General features: G+C 42.0%; 1 protein-coding gene across 5 annotated transcripts in view; it reads right to left on the bottom strand.

Moving 5' to 3' along the window:
• The window catches only part of auts2a (activator of transcription and developmental regulator AUTS2 a), a 310,820-nt gene extending 284,710 nt beyond the window's left edge, over nucleotides 1-26,110 (bottom strand). For all 5 annotated transcript variants that reach the window (XM_036523475.1, XM_036523476.1, XM_036523477.1 and 2 more), the window contains exon 1: nucleotides 25,841-26,110. In XM_036523475.1, the coding sequence (XP_036379368.1) occupies nucleotides 25,841-26,110 (270 nt within the window). The remainder of the gene's footprint in view (nucleotides 1-25,840) is intronic.
• Between the last annotated feature and the right edge of the window lie 573 nt (nucleotides 26,111-26,683).

The following is a 26,683-nucleotide window of genomic DNA, read 5'->3' as shown; positions in this document are numbered from 1 at the left end:
GTGAGCTATACAAGTGCTACCTTCCCCTGATGAAAAGATTGCAAATCCATCCACTGAGCACTCGAAAGAGCACTCGCTGAAAGCCGTGTGCTACATTCTCCTGAAACACACACAAGAAAAATCTGCCCTTATCACAATCTTAGCCTCAAGCGAAAGAAAAATAAATGCAATCCGGTTTAGTTTCCCCGACATTTCGCATTCTTGTTTTCCTCATAAACAAACGATTGCAGTTTTCTTTTTTAAATTTTCCACTTCAGTTAGGCTCCGTAAAGGTGGGCCCTTTTGCTTTCGGCTTTCCGTTCCCCTGCTGGATCACACGAGTCCCAACCCGGGTGAAGTGGCCGTGCCGCCCGCTAATGCAGGCCTCTTGTGAGCCTTGCCCCCATATTCCTGCAAGCTCCACGAGAACCACTTCACATCTACATGTGCAGCAGGGCCACTGCATTCCCGAGCTTCCGTTGCACTCAGCTCCAGTATAGAGCACAGTCTGCACCGCAACAAGGACACGGGCATTGAAAGCACAGGGGCAGCGTAAAATCACCGCAGCAAAGAGCATTCGCTGCAATGTGCTATGCAGGTAAAAGCCTTTCAGTAGGGGGGCGGCGGTGTCTCACAATTCTGCGACTCTAGGCACATAGATCAAGAGCACTTTCTACAGCAGTAATATCTGCTGGGACTTTTCCACTAAATGAAAACCCATTTGGGCTTATGTCACTCCCCCCCGACCCCCTCCCTTTGCACTATAAAGCACTATGAGTTGAGGTGCCCAGAGCTGCAACCTCATTCCCACCCACTGCCATTTATCACCACTTAACACTTCCGTGTTTATACAAGCAGAAGCTAAACACCAGCTTATTCCGAGCAATCCCCAGACAAATCACGAGTGTATGCAAATGCAACCCTCTCCGCACTAATGTCTCGCCGTTCAAGCAAAAAGTAAAAAGGGCTTCTTTATTTTTTGTCAGGAAATCATTTGTCTTTTGACAAACGACCACCGGAGTGGAGCTTCACGTGTCTTCTGCACAAAGACTTCCAATTTGAGGAAACAATAACGGCAGCAATAATAAACACATTAAGGACGGGCTCTTCTGCGGAAGCCACAGAATTTTAAGTAGACATCTGAGTGGCAATCCCCGCACGCTTAGAGTAATAATGTTAATGGGCTCTTTGCCTCCCCTTGTCCCAGACAGACATTGGGAGAGCGACAAATTCCCTTGCATCCCTTGCATTCCCGCAACCAGTTGACATGTGTTGATAATTACAGGGAGCTGGAAAGGAGCCGCTTAAAATGACTTTGCTTCACTGACCTATTCCTCAACGATGGGGTGCAGAGAGAGAAAACTGGATTTAGCACAACATCATGAAGACCAACCTCCCTCAGAAAGATGCACAAACTGTCTTAACCTAATACTTTTGAAATACAAATTCCACGAGTTACGTATGAGATACTACCCCCACCCCACCCCAGCCCCCTTAATGCCCATAACCCAAGATATTGTCACTGCACCTCTGGACAGTTTTATGTCCTATACATATGTCGAGCTATTGATTAGAGCCAATTGATTCATGCCAACATAGAATCCGAACATCCGCGGCGGAGGTGCTGGCGGAAAAGAGGCAGGAGTCACGACCTTGATCTGGATGCCGCCCCGCATAACAACCTGGGGCCAGGCAAGCTGAAATCCAATCAAATGACTCCACGGGAAAGGACACAGGCAGCACACTAATGCAGGGGGAGCCCGAAAGCAGCTTATGCCGGTACTCAGTAAATATGCCCTGCTAGCGAAAATTACTGACAACTCACAATGCAACGTTTCAACTGGAAACTTCATTGAACTGAAACTGATACTGCAATTATCCAGGAAGTGTGGCATCTACATTGCAGAACCCCTCTGTGTGTCTGGTTACACGGCATGCTGGTTTGCCTCAAACGGCGCTCAGCTCTGCCCGCATCACTGAAGACCATTCTGAACAATGCAGCTACACAGGGCTGGTTTATGGATTACCACTCAACGTAAATGCTGCACTAGCACATACCGGTTTTCCCAATCAGTGTAAATAAGGGCACCCGCACCAATTCAAAATATACTGTCACGTCTTCAGACAAAGAGTAATTAAATTAACAATGCCTAATGTTCCTAGCAATTTCTGTCTTGGAAATTTACAACGTTTCATTTCATTGCTTTGTTCATTTGGGTAATCTCCTCATTGCATGATGTGAGCGCACTTAAAACTGAAAGCTCTGTAATCCGTTCCATGAAAAATGAAATGGGTGAAAAATGACCTGAAACAAATGATAAACAGATTAAAAGACTTATAACTGGCTTATTCATCTTTGCTCATGTTAAAGGCAAACCTGGAGCTAATGGTACCTTAATGCAGTGCTTACCCTTACAGTCTCCGCAGGTAATTTCTTAAACACACATTTTAAATTTCCCATTAAAGTCAAGCCTCTCTTACCTCTTACATTTGTTTGGACAAAGGGCTATAAAAGTATTTACTCAGGGTGAATGTTAACAGCTACAATTCATGGTAAGAAACACAGTCACATTTCTGCTATCACTATGAGAGAGTGGATATAGTAGCACATGGCAATGTTAGTCATTTTCTACTGGAGTACACTAGGAAAGAGAAGCCTGCTGCTGGAAAGCCTGCTGCTTTCTCCTGTACTCTTCATGAGCCTAGTCAAAGTGGAGAGGCCCTCTGTCAGCAGTGATTACACTAAACAGATCATTATCTGCCCAACCCCCACCACTTGATAGTTGTGCTTGTCAGACAGCTTAAATCTAGTCAGCCAGTCCGACCTGTGAAGCCACCAGTGGTACGTACCATGATTTTACCCCTGATTGAGCTCCTCTGGTGGAATTATGATTTGAGTATGATGAATCTGTTAATGTAATTTAGAGTACGCAAGCTGCAGTCATACCTTGGCTTAACACCTTTCAGTGTGTATTGTGTCAGGTGCTTACATGTGATGGTAATTGCTTTTGTGAGTGGTTACAACCTGTGATTTTCACAAAATTGCGCTGTGTGTCTGTCTGGTTTCCCAAGCTGCAAGGTACTGCCAACAGGCGAAGGAAAAACAAACTCTGGACACCGACGTGCGAACAAGAAGCGTCTGTTTTCTGCAAGCGTCTTTCTGTAGAGCCAGACCTGCGTAAGCAATGCAGGAGAAAAAGACACAACGGACAGAGGTGGAAAATGGCAAGACCGCGCGTGTTTATTTTATCTATCTGCTGACATCGACAACAACAGGCAATGGGACCACAAGAAGCAGAATAAATGGATGCTCAGGCTGATGAACGTGGTTGGCGAATGATTGGTTCGTGTGTCAAGATGATATGTTTAGTACTGTATGAGCTTATTATAGAGAAGCGTCTGGCTTGGAAATGGCTGTCGTGTCCTGAGCTGGTGGCAAATACAATTCCCATGTTTCAGAACTTGTGTGGCCCATCAGTTCTGACTGGGGACTTCAGAGCAACACACTTGCTATGTATGTCAGATTCACTTTTAACACACACTACTGCAATATTCAGAAATTAAAGACCGTAGACTGTGCGTGCACATTCACTTTAAATTATCTTAATCACTTTAAACAAAACCTCCGATGCTGCTCCAGCCAGGAAAAGTAAAAGTACAGCAATTCTGTTTTTTTTTTTTTTTTTACTTAAAACATGTCAATAGAATGTTGATTACAGACAATTGTAACTTAATCAGAAGAAAATTCTTATTCATTCCCAGTCTGTCCTTGTTCTCTGTCCTCAGATCTCTTCTTTATCTGAGAATAAGACATCAGCCTGGAGCTCTGTTCCTCTGTGATTCCCTTTGGGCTTATCTTGCAGGGTATATTATACCATGTGCCATTCCAATGAATGCTTTCATTTGACCAGTCTTATTTTTCAAACAGTTCAGACCTCCGCAAAAGGCAGCGCGCATGAATTTAATGAGAAATGGCTAGCTTTTCAAACAGAATCCAGCCTCTTTTCAATAGAGCAGGAAGAGCTTTTGACTGCATAAAGCTTGCCAGACAGGAGACAGACACAGAAAGGCGAGCACTGCTTTTACTTGGTCACCCCAGGCAGTCCATAGTTCAATTAATTTCCCAAATCCAATCACAATTAGGAAGCAGGACCGGGCAATTCCAATCCTCTAGGGGTAGGTTGCTTAAGGTTTTATAGCTATCTTTCAATTAACAACAGATTACGACTGGAGGGGAAGAAGTGAGTTAATTTCCCTGCCCATTAATACTGACAATTAAAATGCTCCCAACCTGTGGAATCATGCTGCAACATTCCAAAAATCATCCGTTTTCAGGAGGGTGCATCATCTTACAACCATCTGCCCAGTATCACACAGGTTTGGTCAGTAGTCAAACAACCTCTTCCTTTTTTAACCATGTCCATGGGCTAAATTCTGACCTATATATTCAAGCATGTCATGAAACTAAAATCCTGAACTTAGGTCCACCTCATATGATGAAAAACCATCCCCATCTACACTGACTGTATATCAGGGTTGAGCCCTATCTTGGAAAACCTCATTTCCTAAAATGATCTTAGAACCTGTGCAAAATATCACATCAGGTATAAATCTGACGCATCACTTGACCCTCATCATCCCTGGCGTGTTCATTAATGCAGCTTATAGCTTAATGGTGGCTGCAGGTACTGAAAAAGGAAGGGATGTATCAGCATTCAGACTCTGTGATCACTTCTTGTGCCGATCCTTACGGCTGTGTGCTGGGTTTTGTTCTCTTCTGTGACGAGCCTCTGTGTGCTATTTGCACAAGAAAGCCTCCCCTTAAAAAGCTGCAGGCTAATTAAGCATCTTTCTTCTCTTCAGCCTTTGTGCTACCTGTGGCTCTTGAGTGCTGCTCTACAGCTGCTGAGTGAGCTGGCACGAATGAAAGGGACGGGAGAATGTCTGCACAGTGCCACCTTATCACTAACAACTGCCCCCCCCCCCCTCCCCCTGGAGCAGCGGTCCAGGCAGGTTGGCATGGACGCGACATAAACTACAGCAGAGACTTGGGATTGTTCCCTCCTGATTACAACAACTGCACCGACCGATCGTTCAGCTCATCAGAAAGCAGATGAAAGGTATGTGTCAGCGTTCACCGGGCGCTGTCCCGTGCGCAGCCAAGACTCAAATCATCTTTCGCTAACGACAAGCGAACTGGAAACGCACGGATGTGAAGCAACGGAGCAGGAGGGTGAGTTCACCCTTCCGTCTGACTCGCGCAGTCGGGACGCACGGGCTGTACGCGCGCTCAAGCAGACAGGCTGTTCTCAACTCATCAGATGTGTGTGAAAGGTACACTTTACTGTAAGCAATTCTGAGAGGTGTCAAAAAGAAATAAAATTCGTTGAGAAATAACCGCACACATTTCCATCAACACACAGACACCAGCCTGATAGACTGATCAGACACAGGTGCGACTTTAACCTGACATTCTAACAAAGAAAGGGAATGGAATTCATTTGAAACCATTTCCCATTGCCAGAAGTGTTGGCGCGGGAGGGGGGGCTAGAGGCGAACGAACAAAGACAAATGAAATTGAAATCTGGTCTCAGCTTAACGTCTGGTTCATAAACAATTTAGAATGGATTGTTTCTCTTATCAATCATTAATCAAGAACATATGCGGTAACGAGACTGTGGCCGCGGACGCCTTGTAAACGTGAGGACGAGTCCATCCATCAAACGTGCCGAATCCTCTCTGTGAATAACCAGGGACGGCGCATTATGAAATGCCACAACCAGTCACTCTCACACAGTTCAGCACGTGTCCCATTACCGCTCAATAAACAACATTTCCTTGTTGCAGGTTGTGATTTAAGAACATTTCCTGCGCCAGGCATCAGTATTCTTTATCAGTATTGAAGGTGTATTTAGGAACGGGAGGGAAAAAAATCCACTGTGCATTTATTCTGTTGAATACGCCTGCAGTCCAATTTTGTTAACAGTGTAAGTGCTTGTTATTCCACCTTGTATGAAGAAATAAATCCAGCCGCCGAAGTAGCCGCCGCTGTGACGTAGAGACTTATGGGAATGGATATTGCCCCCTAATGCATGTAAACCTGCTGCGATCAGGAAACGCCAGGCGCCCGGGCCGCAGCAATAAAGACAGACCGCCACACATCATGGGCCCAGGCGTTTGTCGGGAACTGCGGGACTCATCTGACTACAGGCGGGATGTCAGCGTGCCATTATATCACTCCTTTTATCACGTCGTTTCAAAAAAGCAAAGGCGGTCTCAGTGTTACATATAAGCTCTGCGGGTGAGGGAGTGGACTGATAAATGCTTGTGACCTAGGTTAAAAAACACGCCGATGAGATAGGACAGAAGGGGGAAAATACTCTCAGTCATTTTCAATCCCCTTCGACAGAGGCCATTTCTCTTCCTGACCTTCTCTCTCTCTGTGTTCCGCCACCTCCCTTTCCAGCCATCAAAGCTACAGGTGAGCTTCCGAAAGGCCAGGGCTGCCCATTTACCTGACCGCACCTCCTCTGAAGGTGTCGAGTCAGTTCGCCGTGTTTTTCTGGCCTCTCCATTTGCTTCCATTTCCCTCAAATATGCTTTTGTCCCGAGGGATGGTTTCCTAAGCCTTTTCTTCCAGGGCTGGCTCTGCTCCAAGTGCAGGGCGGACAGAATCCAGTAATTACAGGCACGTTTTACACTGTGAAATCACTCAGTGTTGGAACTAATACAGATGATTTTGCAAGGAGATATTTTCTAAAATGATGTATCACAGTTGAATTTTGTTTTCATAAAGACAACAAATATGTACATGTTTGCATGATCGGGTTTTAATAATTTGTCTGAACGTAGTCTAAATTCCAATGTGTACTGGCACATAAGATCAAAGCAGAGAGTCCACTCAGGATTTGTGTTTTTGGTCACTTAATCACTTCTCTGGTCAGCTGGAAAATGTCTTATCTGAACTCTGGTGGCCCCATAATACAATTTGTATGTTTTGTAATGTAATTTATCAAAATAATAATGTGTATAATGGACCAGATTCTGAACACAGAGGACTCCTCTATTCTCTAATTTGACACAAGCATGTTGGAATTCCTGACATTCCCAGCACAATTCATTAGCCTAAATTAATGCAACAGCTTTTTTTCCATCCCTTTAAGATGAACACATTGTGTGTGTCTAATGGTTTGTAGCTTATGCAAGGATTAGTTTCTGAAGGCACAAATAGAACATGGAATTTTAATTCCTAGAACTGAGTGACTATTATTGCTAATGATACCAGGCTAATGAACAGACTGTAAGAGATACTTTATATGCTTCAAGCCTATGGCATTAGGCACAACACACCAATTTTGTCTGAAAAGTAGTTAATGCTACACTCACACAATTGTTAAATTATGCATACAGTATCTGCCCAAAAAGATAGTGGTACCCATTTCTCATATGTTTAACCAATTACAATTGGGTATGAAAGCGCAATATGTTTACATTAAATGGATATTTGTAAGTTTATACAAAACTTCATACCCCCCAAAAGGACAGTGAAAAGATGACTAGTAATTCCTGGCAGAAATCGAGCTGGCATATTATGACTCGCTACTCGCAAAACATATCATCTCCACTTTTGACCAAAGAAATTCTTGATGTTTACATGGTGATAAATGGCTAAGACTACATTTGTTGGAAAAAATACAAAGATAAGTTACGCAGCTTAACCTGCAGCTCAGTCAGCGGTGTAGCATTTAATCACAGCTATGTAGTCGGGGGCAACACAACAGGCCCTCATTACTAATAGGAAAACTGTATGTTTCCACATAAAGTAAATTCCCGAAAGGGTTGCTTAAAATAAGCCTATGATCATTCCATACAGTAACACCCATGAGAGCGAAACAATGTCATTCATTTAATGGTCATTTTAATTTCAAAGCAACATTAGTTTACTGAGCCAAATCCTAACCCCAAACAGATGGCTGGAGTGACCTACTGAGTGTAATGCAACATTGCATGATAGATAACTAGACAATGCATTACATTATATTCTGGACTATGTACAATAATCATTTATTTTTGGGCTCCAATATTGAATTAGCCATGTTGGCGACAGAAGAATCTGTCCATTTCAGTGAAATGCAAACAGCATTTCAGAACAGCTGTTGTACGAGTTAGCAAAACACAATGATTTTGCAAAGTTTATGTCAACAAAACTCAGACAGTTAAAGTTCCACTGATAATGTAGGACGATAATCCCCCTGCTCCTAGCTCGTAATGTAAATACAACTATTCAGAAATAACCCTCACCCTCATTATTTCAAATGATACGCTGCAAGTATAAGTGATACTTCCACTTGTTACTTGTACACAACTCAACATATCAGTTCTTCTTAGGACATTTTGCTGCAATGGCAAAGACTCTAAGAATAAGACCTGGATTAAAAATTTGGCTACTTAGAGACTCTGTGCTCAGTCTTTTCTTATTTATAGGAGACATATAACCACTTAATAGATGGTGTCAGGCTGATCTTACAGCTTTTTAAGAGGGGAAATAAAAAAAAAAAAACAGTCACAAGCTTCGGTGCTTTTGTACACACATATCTGCACTAGGCCTACACGTCTACACAATGTTCAACTTATGCCTATTATTTAACGTACAGGTGCTGAATGAAGTTTACTCTTACTTACTTATGAGAGCCCTTGATAGACAGTTTACAGACAGCACATGTCGTTTTGTTTATACGCCAACTAAACATGTTTAAAATTAGCCTACAGTATCATTGTGCTTAATCTTCACATTACATTCCAGAACTATGTGCATGTCATGGCAACAGCACTGTATGAACAAACCCAAACTGATTTAAAGAAACATGCCTAACGTATAAAATGGACACAATTCACACAGCCTTAAAAGCGCAATATTTATAACGCTGACAGCACACAGATCCATGGCTGCCAGACTGCAGGCAAACTAACTGGTTCCAACACCAGCTCCTCTGATTATATTTTACAGATCTTGCTGCCAAGCCCAGATGCATTTCACTTGCAAAGCAGCTCTCAACACCGGAGATGAAAGACTGGGTATGACAAGAAACAGATTCAACATTTTTTGCTTTCAGCTCAAGCTTTGGTGGATTTGACATTCACAATGTCAACTTTAAAAAATACACAGCTTGCAAAAGGGAAGGTTCTTCCCCTGAATGCCATCAATCTTTCCACCGTCCAACCAAAACCTGTCTTGCAATCATTCCGTTTCCCTTGTGTCGGCTAGAGTCAAGTTTTTTTTTTTTTTTTTTTTTTTTTGATTCAGTGTCAGGCTGAGGGGAAAAAAACAGGCTACTTTGGCAGGAAGAGAGGATGATCGAAATGACCTGACCTCTCACATCCCATGTCAAGTCCTCCACAAAACCATCACTCAAAAAGGCCACATGAAGGGGGCTCTTCTAGAAGCACTAGTCATTTTAAAATGTCACTCACCACACCTTCCACCAACAGAGAAGTCCATCTGGTCCATTTAAGTAAGCATATTATAATACATTTTCTCAGCTTTGCTGCAAAATTGCTTGGAATCTGGTTCAGCTGTTAATAAATAGCACTGCATTATAATTAAAAACAAACTGACTGATTGTGTTGTGAGTGCCTGATTAAAACCTTCACAGCATCACGTATGTGTAAGTGGGTTTTGATTTAACTGTAAAGTGATTATAACTTGGAAGGACAGTAGTTTTAATCTGATTTTAAAAAACTGATACTGAGCCGTAATGAGGCAACACACGATGTTTAATTACATTGTGTGCTTATGAGGGTGTTGGTGATGAATCAGTATAAGGGACACACACTTTCTGTTTCCCCATTTTCTCTGACGTTCTCAGTGATAAATTAGATTTGTATATCATATGTTACATTGGTTTTTAATGGGCTTTTGTTGCCCCTCCCCCCTCCTCCTAAAGACACAATCTTCTTAAATTGTGATCCAGTAAATTCGAGCTGAGCTGATTCTCAGTTGTTTAATCCCCCCCCCCCCCCCCCCCCCTTTCCACAGACAAACCCCCCCAGAGAAGCAGAGAAGAGCTGGCGGCAGCTCATACACAACCATGTTAACATGCACTAAAGTCACAAATATAATCCTTGTTAACATGTCTGCAGAGGTCCACTGTAATGTTCTCTTTGTGTTGCCCAGAAATCAGATCCGTTGGCATCTGCATCTCACCCTGCTCTCACAGTTTATTCAGGGTTGAATAAATTCTATTAGGAACCTGGGGTCATAAACTCATATGCAAAGCTTTTTTTTTTTTTTTTGTCTTCCCAAATCACACTCCCCACTGATCCAAACTGCTAAATAAACCAAGCTTTCACTTAGCAAAGCTCCAGATCACCATGTGTAAAATGCCACTGAACTCCATGTTTAATGAATGTGGATATGGTCAGGCAAGGGAGTCGTTCATCTAAGATTGGACAAAAAGGGTGCCACCCCTCCGCGTGAGCCAGGCAGCTTAATGTGATTTCTAACATCCCACCGACATTTAATACACTCCGAAATCAATTACCTAAGGTTGCTGGAAGCCAAACGCCTCAGAGAACCTCTCCGAAGACTTTAACCTAATTGAAGTCAAGACCTGGGATTACCAATTTGTTTTTAAACATAAAACCTTTGTCTGCTGAATTGCTTTACAACAGCAGTGCGTCCCCTTCTAATCTGCAACATTTAGTATTGTGCAGTATTTATTTATTAACGCTTTGCTGAACCTGATCCAGCGTGCCATTCTTTCCCAGCACCCCCCCCCAACACACACCCCACCCTCAACACTTTAGCTCCATGTAAATCTCTTACAGTAAATGTTTACCTTACCATTCGCTGAAAACAGCTACTGTGTGAATGTTTCTGTCAACACTGCATAGCATTACCGGATGTCAACACATGACCCCTCTGCAAGTGCATACATATTCAAAAGGCCCGTCGACCAGCTTGTTTAAAGCAGTGATTAGAGATGCCAGAGAGGACAGATTCTCTCTCTTCAGTTGGCAGATTGCCAGAACATGACAGACAATTAAGGGGTTTCCACCAGTCTGGTCCCCTCCAATCTACTAAAAGAAAGAGATCAACAACTATAACAATTATTAACATTATTGTTTTTTTTTTTAAGGGTTCTAGAATCAGCCCCAGAATTCTCTTTCTGAGCCAGTTAACACTGCACACATCAATATATGCTGCAGTCACAGCGCCTCAGCTGAGAGATGCCAGGTATAATTGCAGCCCAGACTGTAAGAGGCTGTTGAATTTGCATTGTTCTTTTAAATCTGAAAAACATAGTTGTCAGACAGCCAGGGAGATAGACAGCAACCGCGGCTAGATCCAGGTTCCAGACACCGGATGTCTAGTATGCGTCACTCACAGGGCTAGAACTGCACAAAATAAACCTAACCCCCGCCTGGTATTTTTCAGAAAAATAACTGAAAGCAAAATAAATAAATAAATATGTTTTTTAAAAACAAAGGGTAATTGGCACAGCTGCACAGAGGATGAGTGTAATACTTTTTGTATTTTTAAAAAAATCTTAGCAAAGTTTTACTTGTCAGTTATTCACAAAATTCTTAGTAAGATCCAATTCACGCAGTACCTTAATTAGCACTTTCATACTGAAAGATTACACTGCATTGTATCTGCCAAGCGAATGTAATGACGTAATGAAAAACAATTCAGCCTGCTGGGTCACCTCACTGTAGCACCAGGGTTAATGCACACACTTTCAGGACACGGGCTCACACATCACCAAGAATACAAACCTAGTGTAAAAGGTATTTGTGATTTAAAAAGTGGAAGTCTTCAAGCAGTTCTGAATGCCACATATTCAAAATAATATATACCTTACTGATTTTTTGCCCTATTAATAGAACTACTTTGACTTTGACATCAAAAAGAATGCTTTAGAATTACTGCGGAATGACATTCCATCATGCACATAAAGACATTCTCCCACAAACACCTACACTGTAAATCGTTTTTTTTTTTTGTAAAAGGATAATGGATGACTAATTCCACCAGATGCAGGCCAATAACAGCTTTATCAAAGATCTTAGGTTAACAAATACAAAAAACCCTTCCAGATATTGTCCATGAGGACTGAAAACCTTCATTAAATTATGAAAGGCATTTTAACAAAATGAGCAAACAAAAACTATGACCACTTATCGACATTGCTTTGACCAACAGAAGTCTTGAGGAGCATGTTCCATATCTATTTTAAACACAACCTGCCCCCACCCCCCAATTTCAAATGCTGACAGAGATCCTTCAGGAACTGCCCATTTTCACCAAGGTTAAAACTACGTCGGGAAAGAGTTATTAAATTATTCACGTGCAACAAGACCGGCTTCTAATCATAAGCGTGATGAACAGCCCGGGCGGCCTGCGTGTGCCTGCGCTGTCATTTCCTCCTCCGCTTCCCAACCCTCCCCCTCCCCCTCTCCCTCCCCCTCGCCTCCCCTCCCCCCACACTGAGCCGCTGGACCCAGCTCCCGCTGTAGAGGAGGATTAGACCGAGCAATAATATTATGCATTACGCTCTGTCCGCACTGATGCAATCAATGCTCCATTTCACATGGTCCCTTTTGGGAGGGGGGAGGGGGGGTGCTGCAGCAGCACTAGTTTCCTCTATGGCAACTGTCTACCTCAGTGAAGCTTGAGGCCTTCTGGGAGAGCAATATGACCGCATGACAGTAAAATGCTGTTGACAAGCTAGTTTTCCACTCCTACTGCCATAATAAGCCCTGTGTATTAATGGTGTTCAGGGAATTCAGGAGCAAAGAGTCACTCAAAGGCCATGTTGTCTCACAGAGATAACTTTACAATCCTCACCAGAGGTATGTCACAAAATATCAACTGTCATTTGATTAATTTTGCTAATTACACCTACTGATTACTCAAGATGTATAGTACAACCCAGTAAACTGTACTTTTCAATTTAAAAAAGTAATGGTTTCATGTGCTTACCCATAAAAGCACAGATAGACAGTCCCCTCTGCCTTTTAGTTGAGGCGAAAATTAAAAATTTATTTTATGGTAAAACAGACAATATTACAAGATGACTATGTTTTATGAAAAAATTTTGTTTGATTTTTGTTAATCAAATGCTGATAAAAACATATTTTTTTCCTCACAGGTAAAATCATTTCATAACAAACCTTTGGCACAATGGTCACAAAGATGGTATCATGGACAATCCAGCAACATCTAGACAATCCAGATCTCACCACTGTGATATTCAATACACTTTTCATGGAGACCTAAGTAAATTAACATCAAGCTGAGGAACAAGAAATCAATATCACATGCCACAAATATGTGTTTATATTCACAGCTCGCTTTTCCAAGTCATGTATTAGGTATCCAGTGATAACTGCATGACAAATGACCATAAGATAACAAAAGATCAATACGTATGATGCTGGTTTCTACATCAAAGGAAGAGCCTGCTTCCTGGGGCCTCCTGTGAAGCCCCCCTGCTATTAGGCTATATATGTCAAGAATCTGCTCTTTCACAATGGATTGCACTATAAGCACACATACAACTCATGGTGGTGGGTGGGGGGTGGGTGGTTGCACCATAAATGAAAAAAATTACATATATGAAGCACACTCAATAATGTAGAGAGGGAGACTACATACCACAGATTAAGATAAATGGTGCAGATGATTTATGTATTTTAGCTAATTTGTTTCTAATTCTACGGATTAGTTAAGGTTAGCCATAACTACCTATCTAATATTAATCTTTCTTGCATTTGGTCAGTCAGTAATTCAGTGAGTTTTGTAATCACAATAATTTCACACATTTTTTTAATCTTTGTTTAAATCAGTTTAAAACAGACAGCAAACACAAACATGTGTCACATAAAAAGGCAGCAGCAACTATTTGAAAATGTTGCCTCTGCATCTGTAGCATAATCATCTGTCAAATGATTCATAAATCAATAATTTATTACTGTGATTTCCTAACTTACTATCAGTCTAAATAAAAATGAGAAGAGTCAGACAAGCCTGCGCAAGCCTCACTAAGGCAGCATGGGTAGAGTGGTATTGACATATTGACCTACCCCTGCCCCATGCCACTGAGGGTAATGTAACACTCTCAGATTGGTAGGCAACCCTGACATGGCCACTGCACTCCGCTGACACCAAACAACCTGGTCCATTCAATACATGCAACACGTTATTTAAAGATACAATCCCGGCTGCGGGAGCAGCACAGCCGCGGTGAGCTGTGCTCTTCACGGCTGACCTGCTACAAGTTTCAGAGCAGAGATCTGCAGCATCCGGGGCCACTAAAACATTCAATTACAGGGACATACGTGATTTTCTGGGCTTCAGGAATCTCTTTTTTTCCCTCCCCAACAATGATGCAGTTGTATACACAGGGGATTAGACCGACAGTTCCCAGAACACGAAGTGAACAGCCGCCATTGTGGAAACACACCATTATATCACGCGAGTAGCTTGCAGAGCGATAACACAGCTAAATGCCCTCCAGGGCTCTTTCACGTATGCATGTAGATATCAGGCCATTAACAATGAAAACAAAATCAACCTGAACACCTGGCCCTGCTGGAATTCAGAAGGACATGTTTTACACTCGACCTTGGGTAAAGCTTTAACAATCGTGCATTGATAAGCAATAAAATTAAAAAAGATTTTTTTTTGTGATTGGAATATCTAATGCATTGATTCCTAGCAGCTGTAAAACTACACTTTCAAGCAAATTTAAGACTGAACACTCTAGCTGCACCGTTTTTTTTCTGTCTCTATAAAGAATGGCTTCAGTAAAATTCATATTTGTCAAGGGGAATCTACTTGAGTTTTTTATAAAAAAAATTTTGTTTGGTACAAAAGGAATACTTGTGCCAGTCACACCTACAGTATGTAACCTTCTCAGAGTGAAGGCATATTTAAAGAAGTCAGGAAGGAACAAATGTGACTCAACACATAAAATTACACATAGTCATTCTAACATGCTGTTACAGAAATACAAGTTTATTTTAAAAAACTCTCGATTACTCATCATTCTCTACCCTCACAAATATACTAGTCAAAGTTTTCAGTAAAAGTAAGGTACAAATCCCAATGCTTGGGAGAGTCTGGAAAAACAGAGGCAAATGCTAGACGCCCCATTGGCAGCCCCTAATCTGTAAACAGATGAACGTTATTTGGAGCTGTGGTTGTTGGAACCGATATCTGACCGCTCCACTGACCTCATTGTCAGTACATAAAACTGTGTGGTCAAGAGCAAATTAACAAGGCTGACAGACTCATGGCAGGAGACGGACAGCTCTGAACATGTGTTCCTCAGTGGCCTGTGGGAGGGGAGCGACATGGTGGTGGGAGGGCATGGGGGTGGGGGGGGGGGGGCAGCAGCGTTGCTCCTGGTTACAGTGGCGGCTCAGACATACGTGTCAGTCAAGCCTCTCTTCAGGGCACGGCTGGAATGGCATGTTTGCTAAACAGCGCCGTGAGAAAGTTTAACTCCAGACCAGAGCACATCTGACAGACAACCTGCGGGCATGTGTGCTGTGTGTGATGACAGGGCAATGGAGTCGCGAAAGTGGATCAAGTCACACGACACCCCTCCCCGACATGGACTGGGGATGGGAAGACACAAGAAGAAAACAAAGGGAGTCATTGACTTCATGTGCCAAATGATAAGATCATCATATGTGTCGAGTTAAAGAGATTAATGTAACATGTTAATGTAGAGAGATTAATGCTTTATTCCAAAGCACTTCAACTAGGGAATTCAAATTTCCTCTACAATTCAACAAGGGAATTTCACGAAAATGTTAAAAAGCAGCAAAAGAAACTGAACAGGTAATTTTTATAGAAACGAAGCTGGAGTAACCCTTAAAACAATATGAATTGTGTAATACCTTCTTCTGCTCTAATGGGAGGTCATTTCAAAGCCCACCTGGGTTTCTTTGTGGAGTGTTGCTTTCTCCTTTGTGAGCTTGCTCACTGTAGCGGAAAAATCTGCCTACCATCAGGCCCCTCCATGCTCAGTCCTGCAAACCCGCATGTCTCAGAGCTTCAATTCAATTACCGCGCAACATCTTACAAACCAATCTCATCCCATTAGATACAACACACTTTCATTAAGCTTTAACCAAGGGACTAACTAGACTTCCAAAATGTACTTAATACATTATTTAAACACCATGAACACAGCGTTTAAAAGAAAATAAACTGTGATGATGTACATGAAAGAAAACGAGCAGGCATCATAAATGAAATATAATGCGTGCCGATGCGTAATGCAGATGTAAAGGGATACACGGACAGAGCAGGCAGGCCCACTGCCATGCGGCACACTGTCAATGAACGAGGCGAACCCTGGAAATAACGGCGTCTTCCTTCTCCCGTTTCACCACATGAATTAAGTCATTGTCATCCGCTGGCATTTTATATTCTGCTCGAGTTTGCATTTGCGGCCGCTGAAAACACTGCACCATATCCAGGACATGTGCCATAGGCAGTAAATAGTGCTGGAGCTGTGGGTCTTGTCATGCATGGTTGTTACCACTTAGCCATATATACACCGATGAGCCAAAACATTATGATCACCTGCCTGATATGCTGTTGGTCCTCCGTGTGCTGCCAAAACAGCGCCAACTCGCCGAGGCATGGACTCTACAAGACCCCTGAAGGTGTCCTGTGGCACCAAAATGACTCTTCAAGTCGTGTAAGTTGCGAGGTGGAGCCGCCATGGATCGGTCCAGCACATCCCACAGATGCTCAATCGGACTGAGATCTGGATAATTTGGAGGCCAGGGCAACACCTTGAACACTTCATCATGTTCCTCAAACAATTCCCGAACAATGTGTGCAGTGTCCTGCTGAAAGAGGCCACTGCCATCAGGGAATACCACTGCCATGAAGGGGTGTACCTGGTCTGCTACGATGCTTAGGTCGGTCATATTAATTCATAATCAGGAAAGGAGAAGGGGTAGGTATAAGTCTTTCGCATATTATGATTCTTGAATAGGGCACTTTCAGTGGGCTACTCATGAGAGGAGATGAAGCTGGATGAAGCTTCTGCATAGTGTCACTAATGTTAGATCAGGACAAAGCACCATCCTGGAGCCATACAGTGCTCCCCACTGGACATTGACGCTGTCCTATGATGTTATAAAGCACTTAACGCAACTCCAGGGCACACAAATTCACAAATAGTTTTCATCAAGCTAACTAGGTATTTCTTTTCATTTATCATGCCTCTGCTGTGTGCAGTGGAATGCTAGGATGGATTAAATACAACTGCACACTCTTGCTACAGCTCAATAAACTCCTCCTCTGCTTATATTCAGGCTAAATGGATTAGGCTTATGTTTAGCCTATTTTTTATCTTCCTTATTTTGTTTATTCTATGTTCCGCAATGGCTGACTGTTTTTTTTTCCCCATACAGAAAACAGCTACTTCTTGTTGACACATTACTTTATGGAATCATTTTGTTTCACTGGCTGTTGGCAGTCCCTCACTGAACAGGGTTCAACAGAAATTGATATTGATCACTTGCACTTAGCTTTTAACACTGAAAAATGAGCAAGTGATCAAAAATACATAGATGTGAAAAAAGAAGATACGTTAAGAATATCTTACCGTCGAGTGGAAACACCGCAAGTCTCTTCTACTTAAATGTGTTTTTACTGTTTATTACTCACTAGGCTGCCATCGAAAATACACCATTGCCAGTGTGGGATAATATTACAATCACAGAGCAAACACATTAATCCAGATCCCATTTAATTACACCTTCTGTGCTAGATACACTAGACGGTCCACATGGGTAATTCAGGCTAATTCACCTCTTTATTTACCCATCTGCAGTAACACCGTGTTGCCCTGTGACCCTGCTTCCCAATTCATCTCCCCTCCTAATCACATCACTCCATGCTGTGCCGGGGCCTGACCTGCACTTGAATCAAGCGCACACTATTATATGCCAGAATTACTCTTTCATTCGATGTGGGCCACACTGATAGAACAGCAAATCTCGACAATTGTTTACTGCCTGTAGCAATCAAAAAGCCTCACAGAAACTGGCCCAGCTTAATATCATACTCTGTGGGATTCTTCAGTTCAGCCACATAAATATTAATGTCAGTGACTACACTTGCAGAGCACTGCAGAATCATAAACTAGCTTTAAAAGTCAAGCTCTCTCGGTGGAATCCAACTGAATAGTTTGTCTCAAGTACCTAAGTGCGATCACTCTTACAAATATCATTGTAATTTGGTAGATGGTACCATCACAAAAGATCAAAGGTGAAAGAGCTTTATGTTAAACCTAAGAAAACAATTCAATGAATTTAAATCACAAAGAGGATCAGTGTTTATATTTTTAGACCAAAAGTGACAGACTGTCTCAAGACATCAGAGACAAATCATCCTACTGGCTTCCTGGTTCAATAAAAAATGTATAATGTATAAAAAAATTACAAGCTGATATAAAAATGTACTAAGAGGAGATACATGGAAGGACAGCTTCAGTGACATAATAAATACTTGCTGATGTGTCAAAATACACAGGGCCTTCCCTGGGCTAACAAACACCACTGTTTATATAAGTGTACCTGCATGCATGTGTGTGTGGCATTCCATATAACAAGAAATTAATCTTTGCTTGTCATTCTTCTTGGAACGTCTAAACAAATTAAGGTACTTGTCACGGTTCCCCTGTATTCAGATTATTTCAAGGCAGCTGAGCACTATTGCTTCCAAGGTTCTGAGTTATTTTACAGGTGTGATATGCTGTTAAACATTCATTAAAGCCATGTCACAGACATCAACGGAAAATGAACTGTTTTTCTAGAGCATTGCTGTTTTTTTTTTTTTTTTTTTTAAAGCAGTGCATCTGAGTTGCTAACATGGAAATCGAGGCAGCAAATCCATTATATTTCAGTACATGTCAATATACCATTATTACAAGCCTGTTTATCTGCAAATCAAAGAGAACAGTGAAGAAAACAGAAAACAAAAAAAAAATCAGGGCAGGCATTCACATAATGAACTACTTGTGCACATCTACAAGAGGTTAAGACAATCCTTTGACCCAGCCAACTCTTTTATCGAGTCAATTTTTTTTCCATATAGGCACCATATAGCCTCAAATAGGCTAAGCCTGCACTTAGAGCCTATGATTCTAGATAGCACAGAAAGTGAAAGGAAGGTCAAAAGGAAAGGCGCCTGTGATTAAATTAATTGGGAATTGCCACATGCGGCCATTCCACGCTGCTGATGCCAGTGGTGGCCAGGCTTGTGTTTCTAAGAGAGGGGGAGAGGCCAGTAATGTTTGTCAGCGAGGGCCCCCTACCCAACGGCCTGCCCCAAGTGGCAGGTGGATGGGGACCCTGCTCAGAAGGCCTGGCTCTCTAATCCGGACAAGACAGCCTGCCTAAAGCTGCCCAGCAGCCCTGTGTCTCCTAACACCGCCAGCTCTGTCAACGGCCCGCACGGGGGCCCTCCTTCAGAGGAGAAATAATGTGACAGAGCACATCATTCCGAGGGCAATTACACACTGTCGAGTGCTTCAGCAATCCCATTCTTGGACGGGCTGAATTTCAGCCATGGCGCTTCCCAAATCATCCTCCACAAAAAAAGACGTTTGTCTTGCTCTCTGGACCCACAAAAGGTTGGGATGAAAAATGGGCTGGGTCCCACGAGACAGCGACACTCAGACCTATGAAATGCATTATTACAAACCTACTTAGACAAACCAATTATATTTAAATAAAAATGTAATTTGCCTCCGTGGTAATACAGCAGTTAAGTTGGCCACTATATCTTTTCACACCAGAAGACTGCATTAATGAGGGTCTGTGGGACTTAAATTTTACAAGCTGCTGCTAAACTATTAATCCAGTGTTCTTCGTCCGTCCTGATTGAGGCACTACCAGCAGCTTCTGTTTGAGCAAATGACTTTTTAGACTTCAAGTGGCAATGCCCTAGTATTGAATTGTGATTTGTTTGTTCTGATTTGTGGATTTGATTTTGTTTCGTCCTTCCACACAAACAGCTCCAGCACGTTCTGGACTTTGTTTTAAACTCTGGGAGACCGTGAACGGGGAATTGATCCCAGAAAGTAGACCATTACTAGTTTTCCCATTTTAATTTTTCCAATCCATCTAAAACTGAATGGTGTATACCTACAATGTCAGTAAACTGGTACATTTCAAAGAATTCTTCAGTTGGCTGCAAGATACATCAGAAGGATGACTCTGATGACAACAGAAGGATGGCTGCATTTGCCTGTTGACTGTTGCATGGAAGACTTGGAAGACTAATGGTTGACTATGCTTCTTTTTCCTCTGACTAAGCCGTATGCATCCTAAAAATACATACTGTTCAAAAAATGCTCTGTGTAAAGTCTTGATAGAGGCTTGATAGAGAAAAATAAGCATGATTTCACCTGAATTGCTACTTTTCTACTTGGTAAAGCATTGGCTTAACTATCCGAGTATGTAATTGCATTTATGAAATGGCAACGGTCAGGGGGTGTCGGGCTTGGTGTTATCTTGTCATATAGCCGTGCATGCCATAGCAAATATTTACATTTGCATTCAGTGAAGGCAGTCAAAGCCAGGTGTGTATTTCGATAAGTATTTACTTTTGTATTGAATGCATTCATGCGCAAATGTGGGAAGAAACCGCATGGATCAGTGGCCATTGTCCGTGATTTCTTCAGACAAATGAAAGGACCATAAAGACCGTTTTTAACACACTCTCTTACTTTAACGAAAGTTTAGATTACAAGAGCCAGACCCACGACCTTTTAAAAGCAGCACTGTAAAAATGAGAGAAACGTGATTCATGTCCCCTCTCTCCTGCGACACGACGCGCTTATAAAAAAAGCTCCTGACTGATCTTCAGCACGGGTGCAGTGGGGGGAAACCGCATGCCGGGAACATCGCAAGTCTTCCAGTCCGCTTAATTAACATTTGCAGAAGCAGCAATGCATGTCTGTGAGCAGATGCTGGGAGATCTGGAAAGCATTCTCTCAAGGTGCTCCAGCAGATCAACAGGGTCTCCCACCTGCATCTGCACACATTAATGAGCTCTTAACACTGTGTTATATTTGAGAGAAAACAACATTTACTGCCGTTAACAACCATTTTCTTCCTCGCTGAGTATGACCTTATCTATGTCAAACGTTAGAAATTAAACAGGCACAACATGTCTGACGTCATTGTGACACATTCACCTCCTACTTCAATTACTTTATTTGCTCTGTGGAAGAAAGAAACTACAAAGGTACTGCTGGTGTTATTTTAAGACACAAATTTGAATGGTTTCACTGCCAAAAACTTTGAAAACACCTAAAGCAGCATTTCATTTATTAAAGGGCACTCAGGCCCAAAAATAGTTTAAGTCAGAAGAAATTAATTTCTTTTGAAGGTACAGTCAATAAATATCTGAAACAAGACAAGCTCATGCCAACACTTAATTTACAATTTGATGGTTTGTTAAACCAAACACTTTCGCTGGGTTTTATCTTCTCCCAGAGTCAGCATACTGTAGGTGCATTTTAAATAACAGGTTTGAAGGTAAGAGAAACATTATAGGCTTGATGTTTGTTCACTATATGCACCCTGCATTGTCTACTTTGTCTTGTAGTTCTCATCTAGTCTCATCTACAGTAACTGTGAGGGCAATTAGATACTATGGAAAAGGAACAAGAAAAATTCAGGTCAGTCAATTTTCCATTATTACCGGTGCACAAAGGTCAAAGCTTTTGCCTTCTTAGTAGAATGACAAAAAGAATCAGCCTCGCATTGCCTTGACATTCCATCAAGGCTGAGCACAGGAATAAGGCTACAGGAAATATATTAATATCCAAACAGAAGATACTATTACCATGGCATTAAATACACTGAACATTGACAGAATACCATATTTGATGTGTCAGTCATCATACCACTGTACCATGTATATAATATATCATTTGGTGACAGCTGGAAAACGCAGCTGAATTAATACCTGCTCGCTGCCAGAGCCTGGAATACATGCAAAGAAGAAGCAGGGAAATTAATTGCAGGCCAAAAAAGCAGTATTTGTCAAAATGGATATTTCCCTATCTGGCAGTCTGCCCTTGAAAACAATATGCTTTTACAGAATATAAGACTATTTTAATGCAGCTACTGAATTCAATCAAACCTGCCACAGACTTGGTCTTTTCTCAATACTAACTTTTTTCATTTTTATTGACTGTTTTTTGTTTTTAGTCTTTTTTGTTTCTGTGTGGCATGAAACAAGACAGACATCATTACATACAGTTTCACTGTTTTCTACAATCCAGCATTTAATCAATGATTTTATCCCTCCACTCTTTCAAATCTTCCACCACAGTTCTAAACCACTGCTTCTAAGAAGATCTATAGGATCATAACATTTAATGATTGTTAAAAGCATGAAGTGGTTATCACACAGTACACAAGAAGCGAGCCGCCACACACAGGCATACAGAGGCAGAGACCGGCCTGGCTTCCATCGATTCCCCTGTATGTGTGCCAATCTAATTTGCCCCATATCTGACAGTCTGCGTTTCAATGCGTTAAGATTCACCTGTTGCTCAAGTGTCCTGCTGGCTCCAGAACATCTTTGGGGTTGAACTTCACAAAGAGCTCATACACCTCTCAAATTGCATTTGTTTCTAAATATGCAGTTGCTTGACATCTGAGGATGGGGGGAGAAATCTTTGTGGGTTTTGCCATCACATTTTGCAGAGACCACAACAGAAGCATTGAGGTGTATGTTGCTGATTATAAGACTTGGCATACAGCTCAGAAAGCAAAATGTTTACTTCCTTAAATCAAGGACTGATGATATGCTAACAAGATTGTGTTTACTAACTAGAAATAAGCACTGCAAAAGGCTATGGCATTTTTTGACAGAATAAACACATTAACGCTTGCTTGAATTGCTCTGGGCCAACCAGCTATTGTATCTGGGGTTACTGTGGAAGTATCTACAGCTGACCTACAGCCTGGGTGGATCATAAGTGAAATGAACAAGCCTTAGATATTTTCCAAAAGTACATAGTAGACAGCCAGCTATATAACACAACACTTTCCCTTTGAGCTTTGACCATTTGAGTTGAGGTGTCCAGACTTGCTCTGGGACAGCCCCAATTCAAGATTTTACTTCTTCACTAGAGCACTTAAGATCAATTCTGCAAATTGCTAACCTCGACTTAAGTGACTGGGACACTCCTTGGATTCTGAGACTGCCAGTGTTGTAAGGACAGCTGGAAAACCTGCCAGTCTGTGTCTATCCTTCACCAGGACTGGACAAACCCTGAATTACTGAAAACATCTATTTCCACAGTTTATTTGATTTAAATAAATAAATAAAAAACACACACACACACAACAGGACAACCACAGTTCCAAATCTGTCACTCACAGAACTGTCACCAAAGAGGTAGAGAATGAAATGAATAACAGTGTTATTATTTTGCAATCCTAACAAGATCTACCATCCACTACAACCGCATCAAGCAGGATATTACATCCCGTTAATTACACAGTCATTCCTTATGAATGAAAATGACAACTAACAAGTGACAAATGCTGTTGTATACATGAGTTCCACCATCATGGAACCGTCCATGCATGCTCAGACGGCTGGAACTTCCTGGTAGCCATTTTTTTAGAGAGTTTATTGATTGCTGGTGTTATACTTTACAATTGTACTTTATTAAAGAATAGCATACTATTGGGGGGAGAGAGGGGGGTGGCCTGAAGTCTGAATTGTTCATATTGAAATCATTTTTTTCTAGACTCGGATTGATTTCAATGGGATATATTGGTTTTGACCAAATGAGGATTAAAGTGGGAATGAAAAACCTACAACACAATGGCTATGTAATGTGGTTTTTAAAGCCCTGGTGGTCCTGGCATTACGTTATACTGAATCGAAAAGCGAAAGATTACACCGCAGTTATTTAGTGCGCTGGGATCAGGGTTTTATAAGAGCAGGGGCTCAATAATTTTGTCGTTTCGCGAGGCAGCATAATACAGTGCTGCGCGGCCCTCCTGCCTCCCAGCACCCACGCTTAATAAACTCCCCTCTCCTTGATAGCTCACTTGTAAAAGGGTGGGTGTCTGCAGCTGTGCAAGTGGAACATTTTGATTTCAATGCGCTGAACGGGAACACCTTTGAATTCCAAAATGACTTCTAAATTGTCAAGAAATTCCCTCTCAAATTGAAACCATCAAGGGTCTGAAAACATCACTCTGTGACACAAGCTGTGGCACGGAGGGGGAATAAAAGGAAACACGCACTATCAGCTACTCAATTTCTGCACCCCCCCCCCCCCCTTCCCCTTCCCCTCCCCCTCCCCTGCCAAACACCATTCAGTGAGACCACATTTTCAAAGCCATATTATCACAAAATATGTTTTTGCTGCTGGACAAAAAAAGATTTACCCGGGACTTAGACAGAACCCGATTAGATAAAGGGTGTTAAGTGCAGTGCTTGTCACTTGGATACGCATGGGCACTTAGGGATCTCGTATCTTTGAGGACTCAACACACGGCCTACCACTCCTTTTCATTAGGACGTAACATGGTTATCAATTCAAAAGACATTTTTCAGAATTAAAAAGCTCTCTTCATGTCCTCTTTCACAAAGACAAAATGCTAACAAAAGCTCCAAACACTAATAGTTTGACTCTATGGAATCCCTGGGATTCAACTTTTGTATGGAACCATTTGGAATACACTGTATTTATGCTTGTCAACTGCTGATTTCTAAAGATTAACATGAGAATGAGCTTTTTTTGGTGAGGAGACCCATGAAAGGGGCTCTAAATATTTAGTCCTCAGCGGCTGCTCCACACTGATTGCAGTGGATCAATACAGTAGAGTACCATTTATTGAGCGAACTGCGTTAGGACACCATAAAATTCAAGCCTTTTGTGGAACTATCCTGCTGTAACATTACCTTTTTACTCAGCTTAATTTACTAAACAACACAGTGCAGGATATTTTGTTAAAAGTTGGGCTATTCCTGCCTTAACCATAAGAGGAGTGTGGAAGAATGCTTAGGTCCACACACAGAGTTTATATAACTAAATTACATGTCATTACAGTGCACAGGCAAGGAAAGCCTTCGTTGCTTGATTTTAGAATCTTGCCAACACTATGTCAACAGTTTTATAACCCTAATGAATTACACCTTGTCAGAGCCAGTGTGGACTGAGCACAATTTGCAAACAATAAAAATTACATCTGTGGATGTTCACACCATGGTAATAACAATACACAAATTGTTTATTTATAGTTACCCCATGTCTTACAAAGGGACACTGAACAAGAAAAAAACAGTCTGCAAAATAGTTCAGAGGAGGCCACAGGCTTCTCAGAAAACTCAGCAGCTATAGAGTTCTGAGGAATTCTAAAATTGATTCTGACACATAGCTACTAAAAACTAAATCCATACAGGTTCTGCATTCACAAGTCAACCATAAAAACACCTTTGTTACAGAGAAGTGAAGTGGATCCTGGCTTGAAGTGCTAACAGTCAGAGTTATATGCCCTCAGGCAGACAACAACAAAAAATAAAAAGCATGAAAAGTGGAGGAAACTAGCAAGAGCCCAGCAAAAAGAGGCCTTCTAATGAACCTAGGTACTGTGCAGGAAAAGTTGAAGACTCTCCCAAAACAGTGTAAACAGTGCTTCTAATATACTGTGTAAACCCTGGCCCTTTTTTTCACAATTCAAAGCTTAAAGTCCAAGAACACCAGTCTCAACTAACCCTCAAGAGCTTTAATTTATCCAGCAACAATGCATGCATCTGGTAATAATGGCCTTCTGTGCTTACCTGCAAAGCCTCCAGAGTCATGAACCCAGAAATCGAAAACCCATCGATGATGTCCTCTTCAGCTGAAGTAGACTCTTTCCTCTTCCGCCTTGGAGGTCGGGGCCGAGAGGAGGAAGGATTCCTGCTCTCCTCCCTCTCGGAGTCGGAGGACATGCGAAGCACGCTGGCCCTCACGTGGTTGTTCCTCAACCCCTTGGACCTCCTCTCCCGGTCCCTTTCAGACCTCGACCTCCTCTTTTTACGGAGCCCACTGGACCGTGAGCCATCCATCTCACAAGCCAGACCGAGGCGTTCTCCAGTCAAGCTTCAACCCAATCAAGACGTCACGGGTACCAAAGCTCCCCCCCAGCCAGGACCCAAACAGGTCTCTGCAGTTCTCCCAATATGAGACTGGCTATGCTTGTTGCGGAAACTCCACAGGAAAGCAAAAGACCCTGTAAAATTCAACGCGGTTCAAAGCACATATTCAGAAACCCAATAAATGCAGAGAAGTGGTGGCAGAATCCATGCGTAGATCCTCAACCAAAAGCAAACCCAATCCAAATGCAAAGAAGCTGTCAGTCTCCTAGGCCAAAGAATGTGCCCCTTATTGAAACGGACTTTTAATTCCAAAAGGTTCAGAAGGTTTTAAGTGGAATGAAGCAAGCTCTCACTGAATATTTCCTGTCAAGCTGAATTCAGTGTAAGGCGCATTGTTGTGCTCCAGGTATCCACATCCTCTTAAGTGCAGACGGCTGAGGGTCCCTCCTAGAATAAAAAAAAAATAAATAAATGAGAGGCGTTCATTTGAAATGTGTTCTCTTTCTTGTTAACAGCTGAAGAATTAATTACGATTCCCCCTGC

The sequence above is a fragment of the Megalops cyprinoides genome, chromosome 3 (genome assembly GCF_013368585.1).
Source record: "Megalops cyprinoides isolate fMegCyp1 chromosome 3, fMegCyp1.pri, whole genome shotgun sequence".
Lineage (NCBI taxonomy): Eukaryota > Metazoa > Chordata > Actinopteri > Elopiformes > Megalopidae > Megalops > Megalops cyprinoides.
Note: the sequence above shows the minus strand (reverse complement) of the source record. Positions and strands in the feature narration are given on the sequence as shown.